Source organism: Schistocerca nitens, chromosome 4 (genome assembly GCF_023898315.1).
Source record: "Schistocerca nitens isolate TAMUIC-IGC-003100 chromosome 4, iqSchNite1.1, whole genome shotgun sequence".
Taxonomy (NCBI): domain Eukaryota; kingdom Metazoa; phylum Arthropoda; class Insecta; order Orthoptera; family Acrididae; genus Schistocerca; species Schistocerca nitens.
In genome coordinates, this window is record NC_064617.1 from 542939088 (window position 1) to 542955105 (window position 16018).

Here is a 16018-nt window from a genome sequence, read left to right on the forward strand (position 1 = left end):
ATATCTTGTAAACAGAAAAGGGAAATGTATCTTATAGCTAGGAGGAGTAATGATCCCAAAACAGTCAAAATTATAAAAACTACTGCACTGTACTAAGAAATGTTACTAAAAAGTCCAGAAGTATATGCATTATGTCTGAGATTGGCACATCTGATAATAAAATTAAAACAATTTGGAATATTGTGGAAAGGGAAACAGGGCACCCGAGAGCACAGGAAGACTGTATTTCAATCAAACACAATGAAAAGTTTGTTAACAAGAAGTCAGAAGTAGAAAACATTTTCAATTATCATTTTTTAAGTGTTGTAGAGAAAATAGGATCCAGCTATTCATTAGAAAATGCAAGGCACTATATGGAAGAGGCAATACCTATGCAATTTGATAAAATTGATATTCAACCAACCTCTCCTACTGACATTAGAAAAATAATAAATTCACTCAAAAGTAAAAGCTCACATGGAACTGACAGAATTTCCAACAGACTAATAAAAGTTTGTTCCCTACAAATAAGAAGGCTTCATAGCCACATATGTAGTAGCTCACTGAACAGGGCATTTTTCCAGACAGACTGAAATATACATTTGTTAAACCATTGCACAAAAAAGGGGATAGATTTGATGCTAACAACTACCACTCAATCTCACTTCTGACAGCTTTATCCAAAATTTTTGAAAAAGTTATGTGTTCAAGAGTAGCATCACATATTTGTAAAAATGAAGTACTAACGAAATGTCAATTTGGTTTTCAGAAAGGCTTTTCAACAGATAATGCTATATATGCTTTCACTGATCAAATATTAAATGCATTGAATAACCGAATGTCACCCATTGGGATATTCTGTGATCTGTCGAAGGCTTTCGATTCCGTGAATCATGAAATTCTTCTAGATAAGATTAAGTATTGTGGTATGAGGGGGACAGTGCACAAATTGTTTAATGCATACTTAACTGGAAGGATGTGGAAGGTTGAAATTAACAGTACAGATAGTCTACAAAAACCAGCAAAGTCATATAACTGGGGAGGTATCAAGAATGCTGTCCCACAGGGTTCAGTCTTGTATCCCTTATTGTTCTTTATATATAATAACGACTTGCCACTTTATATTCATGAAGCTGCAAAGCTAGTTCTTTTTGCAGATGGTGGAAGTATAGTAATCACACCCAAGAAGCAAGAATCAGCTGAAGAAATTGCAAATAATGTCATTCAGAACAATATTATATGGTGATCTGCAAATGGAATCTCACTAAATTTTGAGAAAACACAGTTTATACAATTCGGTACAGTAAATGGCATGACACCATTGATAAATATAGACTATGAGCGGAAGTCTGTTGCTACGGCAGAATATTCAATGTTTCTGTGTGTGTATATTGATGAGAAATTGAACTGTAAGAAACACATCGATGATGTGCTGAAACGGTTAGGTTCAGCTACTTCTGCTATTAGGGTTATTGCAAAGTTTGGTGATAAACATATCAGTAAATTAGCCTACTATGCCTACTTTCATTCACTGCTTTCATGCTTTCATCATATTTTGGGGCAATTCGCCATTAAGAGGGAAACAATTCATTGAACAAAAGCGAGTAATCAGAGTAATAACTGGAGACCAAACAAGATCACCTTGCAGATATTTTTTTAAGGAACTCGGGATATTCACAGTACCTTCGCAATACATATATTCACTTATGAAATGTCTCATTAATAACCAATCCCAATTAAAAAATAACAGTGAAGAATATAGCTACAACACTAGAAGAAAAGCTGATATTCACTATTCAGGATTAAATCTCCCTTTGGCACAGAAAAATGTGAATTATGCTGCCACAAAATTCTTTGGTCACTTGCCAAATAGTATTAAAAGTCTGACAGATAGCCAACCAACATTTAAAAGCAAATTAAATAATTTCTGAATGGCAACTTCTTCTACTCAATAGATGAATTCTTAGATATGAAGTAGTAACTGTGAAAAAAGTAAATTAATCAATTATTTTGTGTAGAGGAAGCTTATGTTAAAGTGACACGTTCCACGTCTTTACGAAATATCGTATTCATGATCTATGGAACAAGGATTAATGTATGTATGTATGTATAAATAAATAAAAGTGCTGACACATATCTTAAGATGAAAAATTTAAAACTTTGTAGTAAAGCAGAAGACTTTTACATACGCAAATACTAATAGTAAGCCTGAAGCTATAATTTTCATGTCCTGTGAACATCAGGAACATGAATTGTGAGGAAAATCTACGAACAACGACAGATTACATCAAATTAACACCGATGACGAACTACAACGAAACACAGAAGAAATGACGGAAACGTACGGAAAAATTTGTTATCGTTCTTAGAATAACACAGTGGTGATCGCGACTGTCTAATGCGACAGATATGTGTATAATTATGAAATAAACAAATGACAAACATTTAGTGTGAATGACTTCAAAACGATTTACAAGCGAAGAACTATAAGAACATGAAACAGTGTTAGTAAAACGTTTCCGAAAGTGAAGTGAGATAACGGCAAGCAATTCTAAGGAGGACAACTAAAAAGAAGAACCTCACATTGTCTGATGAACAAAACAGAGATATGGAGAAAAGACGAGAAAATTTTTGAACAAAAGTAATAAATGACGAGAAATTGGATTATGCAGTTCAATCTAGAAAAATAGACACAAAGATACTCCAGAATACACGGTGTCCCAGGAAGAATGGTCACTATTCAGAGTCACCACAGAAACGAGCATTCGGAGGAGTAAACGTGGGCTCTAAAATGCATACTTTAAAAGCTATGAGCAGCTGTTCATTTTCCTTACTGTAAAACGCATCTACTCTACTGAAGAAGTTCTAATGGTTCTTGAGGTATGCACTTTAGGGCCTAGATTTACTAGACAGTTTCTTCTTACTTTGCTCCATGCTACCTTCTCCCTAAATACGGAAATGGAAGAGGATGGATTACAGCAGATTTGTTTCACAGCATAGAGTTCATAGCTCTTAAGGTATGAATTTTAGAGTAATGTTTACTAGACGTTTTGTTTCGAATGATCGTTCATGCCATGTCCCTGAAAATCGGTCATTACTCCTGTGTCACGCTATATAGTATCCAGCAGATGTTTCTGATAATATTGTACTCTAGTTCATTTATCACAATCTTCACCAAAACCCATAGCACACTCGTATGCTGATTTTGGTCAACGATTTTGGATATTATAAATCTAAAATCTGACCATTCCTAATGTGTACACGCATTTCTGTTCAGTTCAGTGTGTTTCACATACCAGTGTCATTAACGCTGAAAACGTTGCTAAGTGTACTGTAGCCTGTTTATGGGCATTGAAGACTTTGCTATCTTGATTTAAAAATGTAATTTGAATGAGTTGTGAACTTTTAATAGTATATGAGGGTAAAACAATGACAAATCAGTAACCGCTGCTGCCGATCTGTCGTGTTCTATTCCACTAAATACATGCTAATATATCTGTGTTCTTACTGATGTTGGTAATGCCTTGCCACTGGATGATGGAGAATGCCTCGTTGGAGTACATGAGCCACGACAGGTACTTCATCCATCCCACCAGCATAGGAATGGACCTGCAACAATAGATCCCTGTGTTTGAGGCACATATCACATGACTGTTAAAACAAATCGAAGTTTAAGAATAACATGAAATTTATCTAAGTTTTCTACCATGAAAGTTAAACAAGTTGCTATTAATATAAGATCAATCACCACAAATGCAATAGGGTGTATGTTAATTTCCTTGTTAAACATAATGTTATTGTTAACAACCTACTCATCAAGAAATAACAAATTCTGATCTTCATTCCTTCTCTCGCCACAACCCAACCACAAGCACAAATTCTGGGAAGGAGGTGGGCGATAAACTTGATAGCCTGGCATGTAGGCTACTTCAAGTGAACCGATGAAAGCCAACTCAAAACAATGAATTTAAAATGGCAATACGATGAATTTATATGTAGAAAGCTATAAAGCTAGTCCATTATATTTAAAAATTGCACATGCAGGCTCACGTTACATGGATTACACGAGAGTCTTTTTGGGAATCCCTTCAACTATTATTCTACACAAGATGTGATTCACTCATGCCTTAAAATTGACAGGTAATTAATTACAGTTTAAAGTTATGTTTTTCATTACACATAAATACCAGCTACATTCCTTGATAACATTTTGTGCGGTATTTGCCAACATCCAACAGCTTCACTGAAACTATGAGTAAGACACACTCAACAAATTCTTGCCGATATATAATAAAATGAAGCACTGCATCACACATATCCATGACCAGCAAATAATAAGTTACTGATTATCTGTAACTAGTTCATTTGCAAGAGCTAAATAAACTGTTTGAAGATGCCAATATATCAACAGAAAAGAAAAGAGCTAATAGTTCTTAAATACGAGGGTAAGTCAATTATTATCTGTAAATTAGTTATATTCTTGTTTATTTTGGCAGTACTGTCGTTTTATGTTGATGACGCATACTTTATTTATTTGTTGTTATATCTTTGCAATTTTCAAGCTGCCATGTTAGTTTCGTTATCACTTCCGTGCTGTTAATCACGGCTTCTCCGCGGTCTATTTGCACCAAAGAAGAGTAACGTTCAGTGATCCGTTTTTTTTGTGGTCGGAATGCGTATCAGGGGCCAAAATTCAAGGAAGACTTTGGGTACAGTACGGGAACAGTGTTTTGCCACAACGGAGTGTCTACGACTGGACTGAAAAATTCCTAAATGGTCGCACAAGTGCAACGCACGATGAAGGAGCCGGACGACCGTTTACCGCCACAAATGAAGAAACCATTGAGCGTTGACGTGAAATGATTCTCTTAGATAGACGATTAACTACTGACGAAGTGACACATCGTCTGCAAATTAGTTGCGGTTCTGCCTACCAAATCATCCACAACAGACTTGAGTTTCATAAAGTTTCTGCAAGATGGTTTCCAAAACAACACACAGTTGCATAAAAAAACGCGCCTCGACATCTGCAAAAAGCATTTGGACAGCTATGATAACAAAGGGGACAACTTCTTAGACATGATCATTACTGGTGACGAAACATTGATCCATCATTACGAGCCGAAGAGTAAACAGCATAGTATGGAATGGAAACATCCAAACTCGTCATGCAAGAAAAAGTTCAAGACCCAATCGCCTGCATGAAAACTGATGCTTACGGTTTTTTGGGACGCACAAGGTCCAGTACTGGAGTATTTTGGGGAAAGGGGTACAACAAACAGTGTACGTTACAGTGAGATGCTTACTGCCAGGCTAAAGCCTGCAATTCGAAGCAAACGCCGAGGATTGCTGTAGTAAGGTGTATAGTTGCGCGACAATGCCCGTCCGCATACTGCTGCCCACACTGCTGAAACGCCCTAGAAACTAAAATTTGATGTACTGGATCATCCTCCATATAGTTCCGATCTTGCCCTTCTGACTATCATTTGTTTGGTCCATTCTCCTGGCTCGCAGCTCAACCGAGAACCTTCTTCTGCAAGGGCATCAGGAAGCTTGTACAACGAAGGACCAAGTGCGTCGAAATGCAAGGAGACTATGTCGAAAAATGATGTTCTTGTAAGTTTCCTATTTGACTACAATAAAATTTTATAACTAATGTGCAGATAATAATTGACGTACCGTCTTAAAAAGCAGGAAATTTCCAAATAGTATGTAACTTAGAATTAAATGCCTAGATAACCCAAGCCACCGTTGTAAACATTTCTATATGGCTGACTGATAGTGGTTTAGAATAACATAAAAATAATATTACTTAGCTGAAGACATCGAAAGATAATAATATTCGTATCAATAACGCCTTGTGACATACAGAAAAAAAGCAGAATTTTTGTTTCTTCTTCCTGTAATTCGATATCCTGCAAATATTTGTAATATCATTGTTTGGAAGTAAACTGCAAGAAAAATCGTATATAGTACATCAACGGACAGAAACATTGGTAAACATGTAACTACACCAAATACTCCTTTTGTTATTATAGGAATTCACTTTGTGTATCACATTGTAGTCGTGTTTCGTTTATTTTATTAAATACATACTGTAAAAAAATCATGACTTTCAATCGAGAGTTTTGAAAAGCTGAATGAGTTCCTTTATGAATTTCAAATATATACAGATTTTTTGACACTCACTAGTGGGGACTAGGCCTATATCTGTGAAGTTAATTTTCACAATCGTTTTCCGTCTTCTGAAGATTATACCGGCAACTAATCGTTCTCGATGTTCTGATGATCATGAGACAGCCAAAAAATGGGATCTTTTGCCTCAAAGTCTATTTAGCTGGAAATGAATCCTTGAGGATGCATCTAAAACCTACTTGATTCAAAGATGTGCTGAGAAGTGTATGAGAGTGTTAGCAGCCACAGTATTACCTATTCTTTGCTCTTTAGACATAATCATCATTTGTACTAATATGGGTAACATACAGAGTAACCTAGATACATTACTGTCGCTTGGCAGTATTGGTAATGTAACACATTTGACACACAGTCATCCTATAAGCCATTTCTTTCACTTCAAATAATGCAAACCTTCTTAAATACTGTCCTCAAATAGACAAGTTTCCTCATATTCCATTGAAGTATTTTACCTTGCTTTACATTGGAATGACTTACACATCAATAAAAGATGTCGATAACATACCTATTAAGGCAATAAATCTGACAGAGTGGCTAAGTACGTAGGGAGTTATGTATCTGCAAATGGAGATGTCGAAACGGTGTATGCTATATCCCATATAACATAGGCACGTGAAGACAAGGGTTTCTAAATAGAAATACTACATATGTCCTACGATAGTTGTTGATATTTTCAACTGTGTTTCAGTTTATAGGCCCACTATCGGACAATAATTGAATAACCAGGTTTTGGGATGGATATTACATATTGGGAAATGACTGTCATATCATAAGAATAAATAACAGCCAACCAGTTGCGAAAGATAAAGTAATCTTTACCTAGGTTTCAATAGTTATAAAACTATCTTCTTCAGAAGATGGCCTGGAGACAATGAACATCATTAGTATTTTAAAGGTATGAAACGTAAGTCAAGAATAAAATGTAACATATATTAGGAGAGTCTTGTATTATGACATGTGAGAAGAACTGCTGATACTTACAGTGTTAAATTGACATGGAGTATTATATCTTAGTCGTTTTTACAACCATCTACGTAACTCAGTTAATATATATAAAACATAGCCCTGAGTACAGGGTTAGTCAGACACACAAATAAGAACATAGTGGCTAAAGAGCGTACGGCCGACTGAGTAAAATCGGCCGGCGTAGTAGCACTGCAGCCAGGGCAGGTGTCGCTCAAGTCGCGAACTATGTGCCGAATGGCGTACTGAAATAACATGTAAAATATCAAATTAAATGCATCCTTAGATAGAGTACCAAAAATAATGGAAATCAATTACCACTCCCGTTATGACATTGTGGGAGTTATAGGAGCAATATCATAGAGACGATCATCAAAAAGACATGTGGCGCTTCCGCCGTGAATAACATGCAGTGGCCTGTACGGCCAGAATATAAAAGTTGTATTATCATAATAGTGAAGCGCATAAAAAGTATATAAGTCAGAAAAATTATAAGGAAAACAGTGATGGCTCTTAAATTATAATTACGAACCTGGGTGACAGTCCAGTTAATACACATTTAAGAAAAGAGAAAATTTACATGGGCCAACGTAGTGGCAACCATACATCGTGAGATAGACACATTATATAACTGGTAGTGAGCTAGAGGAGCAGAAAGTGCATTATAGCTTCCTGAGGAAACAGACTACCGAGGTTATTAGCGATAATGTTATATATTAAACAGTACGGGTTTAAAGCCTTCAAAAAATTGTCTACAGGCGAGGTTCAACTGATCATTCAGTATATTGCCGTCTTTAAGCTCTAGATGTTTGAAAATAAATAACTCTTCCCACAGATCTAGTCTACGTCCTTTGGCTTGTCTGTGTAGGATAACCGTGTCTTCTAATTGTTTAGGCGTATGGCCGGCGATCAAGAGGTGCTCAGCAAAAGTAGAGTTGCGAATATTCGTTCCTTTTTTACCTAATAAATGTTCTTTATATCGTGTTTTCACGGCTCTGCCTGTTTGACCAATGTAGTATGAGGGGCAGTTGTTACAGGTTAGTTTGTAAATACCTGAATTAGAAAACCAATCCCTGGCGATCTCTATTGACTGTACAAGATTTCTTTTTAAACTGTTACCTGTAGAGAAAGAGACGTTACAGTTATATTTTTTATTTAGAAGACGTTTGATCCTATAAGATATGTTACCTAAGAAGGGGATGGAAATAAATTTTTTAGTTTCTAAGACATCTGTGGGGAGGTTATTTCTCAAGGTCGAACAATTTTTGGAAATTTTCTTATTGAGCAGGTAATCGATCATATTCGGGTTGTACCCATTATTGACCGCAATAGTTTTAATGACATTCAATTCCTTTTTTTGGGCCTCAGGCGATAAAGGAGTGGTTACCATTCGATGAATGGCGGAATGAAAAAATGCCAGTTTATGAGCTTTTGGATGAGTTGAGTCAGCAGGAATGATATTATCTGAAAAAGTTTCTTTACGGAAGATATTGAAATGAAAGGTGTTATCTTGTATAAAAATTGTTAAATCTAGAAAATTTAGTTCGCGTTTATCATTTTGAACCTCTTTAGTGAAGGAAATTTTTTCATGAAAACCGTTGAAAGTGTTAAAGAGATGCTCTAGCTCAAGATCAGTGCCATCAAAAGCAATGAAAATGTCGTCAACATAACGTGCATAGTAGCGGATTTTTTGGCGTAATTCTGAATTAGAATTGAAGAACGTTGTTTCAAGGGCGTTGATGAAAATTTCTGCTAGAATACCGGCAAGGGGGCTACCCATAGCTAGACCATCCGGTTGTATATACATTTTCCCATTAAATGTGAAATAATTGTATTTTAAAACGACCCTAAGCAAACTAATGAGTTCCGCAATCTGTGTTTCACTTAATTTTTTATGCTTTAGAAGATTCTCTTTTATAAGGTCTATGGTTTCATCCACCGGAACATTTGTGTAAAGACTGACGATGTCAAAGGACACCAGTCTAGTGTCAGATGTACAATGTACCGGCTGAATATTGTTAATTAATTCCTTACTGTTTTTTATAGAAAAATTATTTTCAAATATGAAAGCATCTTTAATTTTATAATGAAGGCGTCTTGCAAGTGTATGATGTGGACTGCCTATACCATTCACTATGGGGCGGATAGGGTGGTTTCGTTTATGCAGTTTAAACTGGCTTCTCAGTACGGGTGGTTTCGGGTTCATATTTATAAGCTCTTTCTTTTGAAACTTATTAAACAGGCTGACGGAATTAGTTAAAGTATGCCGGATTTCATCCTGCAGCTCAGCAGTAGGATCTACAGTAACCTCGGTGATATCGTTTTCCTCAAAAAACTTTACAGTCTTTTCTATGTATTCATTTTTATACGACACGACAGTAGTGTTCCCTTTGTCACTCTTAGTGATTAAGGCCTCGTGCTCTCTAAGTTTGTGATTAATGCTTTTTACAATACTATATTCATCTGATTGCACATTAGGGGATAATTTAATTTCTTTTTCTATTATGTTGTTACATTCGTAGGCACATTTCACTTGCTCTGTTTTCTCTAATTTCAGAGATTCTAAACCGATTTTTAGATCTACAATAAGATTACAAACAGCATGATGTTTATCGAGTTTAGTAGGCAAATTATATTTAACGCCTTTACGCAACAAGTCATTTTCGGCCTGCGTAAAAGAAATATTGGTTTTATTTAATACTCTATCATAAAATAGGCGCTTAACACTATTGTCTGCTATATTAGCACTTTCACTTGTGGTCCTGTTACTAAATTTCAAAAGCTTTTTTTCATGTCTAGCTTTGATTATTTCTTTACGATTAAAGAGCCATTCATTAATACTATTCCATAAGTGATCAATTTGAAAGTTACAAAGATCTTTAAAAGCTTTAGTTAAAAACAGGTGTATACAGTATGCTTCACTATTAAGAACATCTTTTTTCTTATACAAATTTATTGTGCTCTCCGAAATAGTTAAATGCACTAGCTTCTTTTTAATAGAAGGAACTCTGTTACACTGTTTAAAGTTTACGTACGCCTTCACATAATCAGGAATAATGTCTTTCTCTAGACACTGGTGATTAAAGTCAATAGCCATACTTGCTTTTACAATTTTTAATTTGATGTTCATATACCTGGATGCAGCTTTTGATACCTTGGCAGGCAGGAATTTCAGTATTTTAAACATAGCTGCGCTACAGCAACAGTTCCACGTCATAAGAATAAATAACAGCCAACCAGTTGCGAAAGATAAAGTAATCTTTACCTAGGTTTCAATAGTTATAAAACTATCTTCTTCAGAAGATGGCCTGGAGACAATGAACATCATTAGTATTTTAAAGGTATGAAACGTAAGTCAAGAATAAAATGTAACATATATTAGGAGAGTCTTGTATTATGACATGTGAGAAGAACTGTAACGTCTCTTTCTCTACAGGTAACAGTTTAAAAAGAAATCTTGTACAGTCAATAGAGATCGCCAGGGATTGGTTTTCTAATTCAGGTATTTACAAACTAACCTGTAACAACTGCCCCTCATACTACATTGGTCAAACAGGCAGAGCCGTGAAAACACGATATAAAGAACATTTATTAGGTAAAAAAGGAACGAATATTCGCAACTCTACTTTTGCTGAGCACCTCTTGATCGCCGGCCATACGCCTAAACAATTAGAAGACACGGTTATCCTACACAGACAAGCCAAAGGACGTAGACTAGATCTGTGGGAAGAGTTATTTATTTTCAAACATCTAGAGCTTAAAGACGGCAATATACTGAATGATCAGTTGAACCTCGCCTGTAGACAATTTTTTGAAGGCTTTAAACCCGTACTGTTTAATATATAACATTATCGCTAGTAACCTCGGTAGTCTGTTTCCTCAGGAAGCTATAATGCACTTTCTACTCCTCTAGCTCACTACCAGTTATATAATGTGTCTATCTCACGATGTATGGTTGCCACTACATTGGCCCTCATGTAAATTTTCTCTTTTCTTAAATGTGTATTAACTGGACTGTCACCCAGGTTCGTAATTATAATTTAAGAGCCATCACTGTTTTCCTTATAATTTTTCTGACTTATATACTTTTTATGCGCTTCACTATTATGATACTACAACTTTTATATTCTGGCCGTACAGGCCACTGCATGTTATTCACGGCGGAAGCGCCACATGTCTTTTTGATGATCGTCTCTATGATATTGCTCCTATAACTCCCACAATGTCATAACGGGAGTGGTAATTGATTTCCATTATTTTTGGTACTCTATCTAAGGATGCATTTAATTTGATATTTTACATGTTATTTCAGTACGCCATTCGGCACATAGTTCGCGACTTGAGCGACACCTGCCCTGGCTGCAGTGCTACTACGCCGGCCGATTTTACTCAGTCGGCCGTACGCTCTTTAGCCACTATGTTCTTATTTGTGTGTCTGACTAACCCTGTACTCAGGGCTATGTTTTATATATATTAACTGAGTTACGTAGATGGTTGTAAAAACGACTAAGATATAATACTCCATGTCAATTTAACACTGTAAGTATCAGCAGTTCTTCTCACATGTCATAATACAAGACTCTCCTAATATATGTTACATTTTATTCTTGACTTACGTTTCATACCTTTAAAATACTAATGATGTTCATTGTCTCCAGGCCATCTTCTGAAGAAGATAGTTTTATAACTATTGAAACCTAGGTAAAGATTACTTTATCTTTCGCAACTGGTTGGCTGTTATTTATTCTTATGACGTGGAACTGTTGCTGTAGCGCAGCTATGTTTAAAATACTGAAATTCCTGCCTGCCAAGGTATCAAAAGCTGCATTAAGGTATATGAACATCAAATTAAAAATTGTAAAAGCAAGTATGGCTATTGACTTTAATCACCAGTGCCTAGAGAAAGACATTATTCCTGATTATGTGAAGGCGTACGTAAACTTTAAACAGTGTAACAGAGTTCCTTCTATTAAAAAGAAGCTAGTGCATTTAACTATTTCGGAGAGCACAATAAATTTGTATAAGAAAAAAGATGTTCTTAATAGTGAAGCATACTGTATACGCCTGTTTTTAACTAAAGCTTTTAAAGATCTTTGTAACTTTCAAATTGATCACTTATGGAATAGTATTAATGAATGGCTCTTTAATCGTAAAGAAATAATCAAAGCTAGACATGAAAAAAAGCTTTTGAAATTTAGTAACAGGACCACAAGTGAAAGTGCCAATATAGCAGACAATAGTGTTAAGCGCCTATTTTATGATAGAGTATTAAATAAAACCAATATTTCTTTTACGCAGGCCGAAAATGACTTGTTGCGTAAAGGCGTTAAATATAATTTGCCTACTAAACTCGATAAACATCATGCTGTTTGTAATCTTATTGTAGATCTAAAAATCGGTTTAGAATCTCTGAAATTAGAGAAAACAGAGCAAGTCAAATGTGCCTACGAATGTAACAAAATAATAGAAAAAGAAATTAAATTATCCCCTAATGTGCAATCAGATGAATATAGTATTGTAAAAAGCATTAATCACAAACTTAGAGAGCACGAGGCCTTAATCACTAAGAGTGACAAAGGGAACACTACTGTCGTGTCGTATAAAAATGAATACATAGAAAAGACTGTAAAGTTTTTTGAGGAAAACGATATCACCGAGGTTACTGTAGATCCTACTGCTGAGCTGCAGGATGAAATCCGGCATACTTTAACTAATTCCGTCAGCCTGTTTAATAAGTTTCAAAAGAAAGAGCTTATAAATATGAACCCGAAACCACCCGTACTGAGAAGCCAGTTTAAACTGCATAAACGAAACCACCCTATCCGCCCCATAGTGAATGGTATAGGCTGTCCACATCATACACTTGCAAGACGCCTTCATTATAAAATTAAAGATGCTTTCATATTTGAAAATAATTTTTCTATAAAAAACAGTAAGGAGTTAATTAACAATATTCAGCCGGTACATTGTACATCTGACACTAGACTGGTGTCCTTTGACATCGTCAGTCTTTACACAAATGTTCCGGTGGATGAAACCATAGACCTTATAAAAGAGAATCTTCTAAAGCATAAAAAATTAAGTGAAACACAGATTGCGGAACTCATTAGTTTGCTTAGGGTCGTTTTAAAATACAATTATTTCACATTTAATGGGAAAATGTATATACAACCGGATGGTCTAGCTATGGGTAGCCCCCTTGCCGGTATTCTAGCAGAAATTTTCATCAACGCCCTTGAAACAACGTTCTTCAATTCTAATTCAGAATTACGCCAAAAAATCCGCTACTATGCACGTTATGTTGACGACATTTTCATTGCTTTTGATGGCACTGATCTTGAGCTAGAGCATCTCTTTAACACTTTCAACGGTTTTCATGAAAAAATTTCCTTCACTAAAGAGGTTCAAAATGATAAACGCGAACTAAATTTTCTAGATTTAACAATTTTTATACAAGATAACACCTTTCATTTCAATATCTTCCGTAAAGAAACTTTTTCAGATAATATCATTCCTGCTGACTCAACTCATCCAAAAGCTCATAAACTGGCATATTTTCATTCCGCCATTCATCGAATGGTAACCACTCCTTTATCGCCTGAAGCCCAAAAAAAGGAATTGAATGTCATTAAAACTATTGCGGTCAATAATGGGTACAACCCGAATATGATCGATTACCTGCTCAATAAGAAAATTTCCAAAAATTGTTCGACCTTGAGAAATAACCTCCCCACAGATGTCTTAGAAACTAAAAAATTTATTTCCATCCCATTCTTAGGTAACATATCTTATAGGATCAAACGTCTTCTAAATAAAAAATATAACTGTAACGTCTCTTTCTCTACAGGTAACAGTTTAAAAAGAAATCTTGTACAGTCAATAGAGATCGCCAGGGATTGGTTTTCTAATTCAGGTATTTACAAACTAACCTGTAACAACTGCCCCTCATACTACATTGGTCAAACAGGCAGAGCCGTGAAAACACGATATAAAGAACATTTATTAGGTAAAAAAGGAACGAATATTCGCAACTCTACTTTTGCTGAGCACCTCTTGATCGCCGGCCATACGCCTAAACAATTAGAAGACACGGTTATCCTACACAGACAAGCCAAAGGACGTAGACTAGATCTGTGGGAAGAGTTATTTATTTTCAAACATCTAGAGCTTAAAGACGGCAATATACTGAATGATCAGTTGAACCTCGCCTGTAGACAATTTTTTGAAGGCTTTAAACCCGTACTGTTTAATATATAACATTATCGCTAGTAACCTCGGTAGTCTGTTTCCTCAGGAAGCTATAATGCACTTTCTACTCCTCTAGCTCACTACCAGTTATATAATGTGTCTATCTCACGATGTATGGTTGCCACTACATTGGCCCTCATGTAAATTTTCTCTTTTCTTAAATGTGTATTAACTGGACTGTCACCCAGGTTCGTAATTATAATTTAAGAGCCATCACTGTTTTCCTTATAATTTTTCTGACTTATATACTTTTTATGCGCTTCACTATTATGATACTACAACTTTTATATTCTGGCCGTACAGGCCACTGCATGTTATTCACGGCGGAAGCGCCACATGTCTTTTTGATGATCGTCTCTATGATATTGCTCCTATAACTCCCACAATGTCATAACGGGAGTGGTAATTGATTTCCATTATTTTTGGTACTCTATCTAAGGATGCATTTAATTTGATATTTTACATGTTATTTCAGTACGCCATTCGGCACATAGTTCGCGACTTGAGCGACACCTGCCCTGGCTGCAGTGCTACTACGCCGGCCGATTTTACTCAGTCGGCCGTACGCTCTTTAGCCACTATGTTCTTATTTGTGTGTCTGACTAACCCTGTACTCAGGGCTATGTTTTATATATATTAACTGAGTTACGTAGATGGTTGTAAAAACGACTAAGATATAATACTCCATGTCAATTTAACACTGTAAGTATCAGCAGTTCTTCTCACATGTCATAATACAAGACTCTCCTAATATATGTTACATTTTATTCTTGACTTACGTTTCATACCTTTAAAATACTAATGATGTTCATTGTCTCCAGGCCATCTTCTGAAGAAGATAGTTTTATAACTATTGAAACCTAGGTAAAGATTACTTTATCTTTCGCAACTGGTTGGCTGTTATTTATTCTTATGACGTGGAACTGTTGCTGTAGCGCAGCTATATTTAAAATACTGACTGTCATATATTACTATGCGATTTTGTTTCATTTTTATGCCATTATTTCGTGGTTATATTACTCTGAAGCGCCAAAGAAACTGGTATAGGCATGCGTATTCAAATATAGAGATATGTAAACCGGCAGAATACGGCGCTGCGGTCGACAACGCCTATATAAGACATCAAGTGTCTGTCGCAGTTGTTAGATCGGGTAATGCTGCTACAATGGCAGGTTATCAAGATTTAAGTATGTTTCAACATAGTGTTAGGGTCGGTGCACGAGCGATAGGACACAGCATTTCCGAAGTAGCGATGAAGTGCGAATTTTCCCGTACGACCATTTCATGAGTGTACCGTGAATATCAGGAATCCGGTGAAACACCAAATCTTCGATATCGCTACAGCCGGGGAAAGATTCTGCAAGAAGGGACCAACGACGACTGAAGAGAATCGTTCAGTGTGACGAAAGTGCAGCCCTTCCGCAAATTGCTGCAGGTTTCAATGCTGGGCCATCAACAAGTGTCAGCGTGCGAATCATTCAACTAAATATCATCGACATGGGTTTCAGAGCCGGAGGCCCACTCGTGTAACCTTGATAACTGCACCACAAAAAGCTTTATGCATCGCCTCGGCCCGTCAACACTGACACTGGACTGTCGATGACTGGAAATATGTTACCCGTTCGGACGAGTC

The 16018-nt window shown here is 36.1% G+C and overlaps 1 protein-coding gene across 2 annotated transcripts in view; it reads right to left on the minus strand.

Annotated features, from left to right (window-relative positions):
- The window catches only part of LOC126251619 (protein scarlet-like), a 414928-nt gene that overhangs the window by 22205 nt on the left and 376705 nt on the right, over positions 1-16018 (minus strand). For both annotated transcript variants that reach the window (XM_049952160.1, XM_049952161.1), the window contains exon 13: positions 3488-3588. In XM_049952160.1, coding sequence (XP_049808117.1) covers positions 3488-3588 — 101 coding nt within the window. The remainder of the gene's footprint in view (positions 1-3487; positions 3589-16018) is intronic.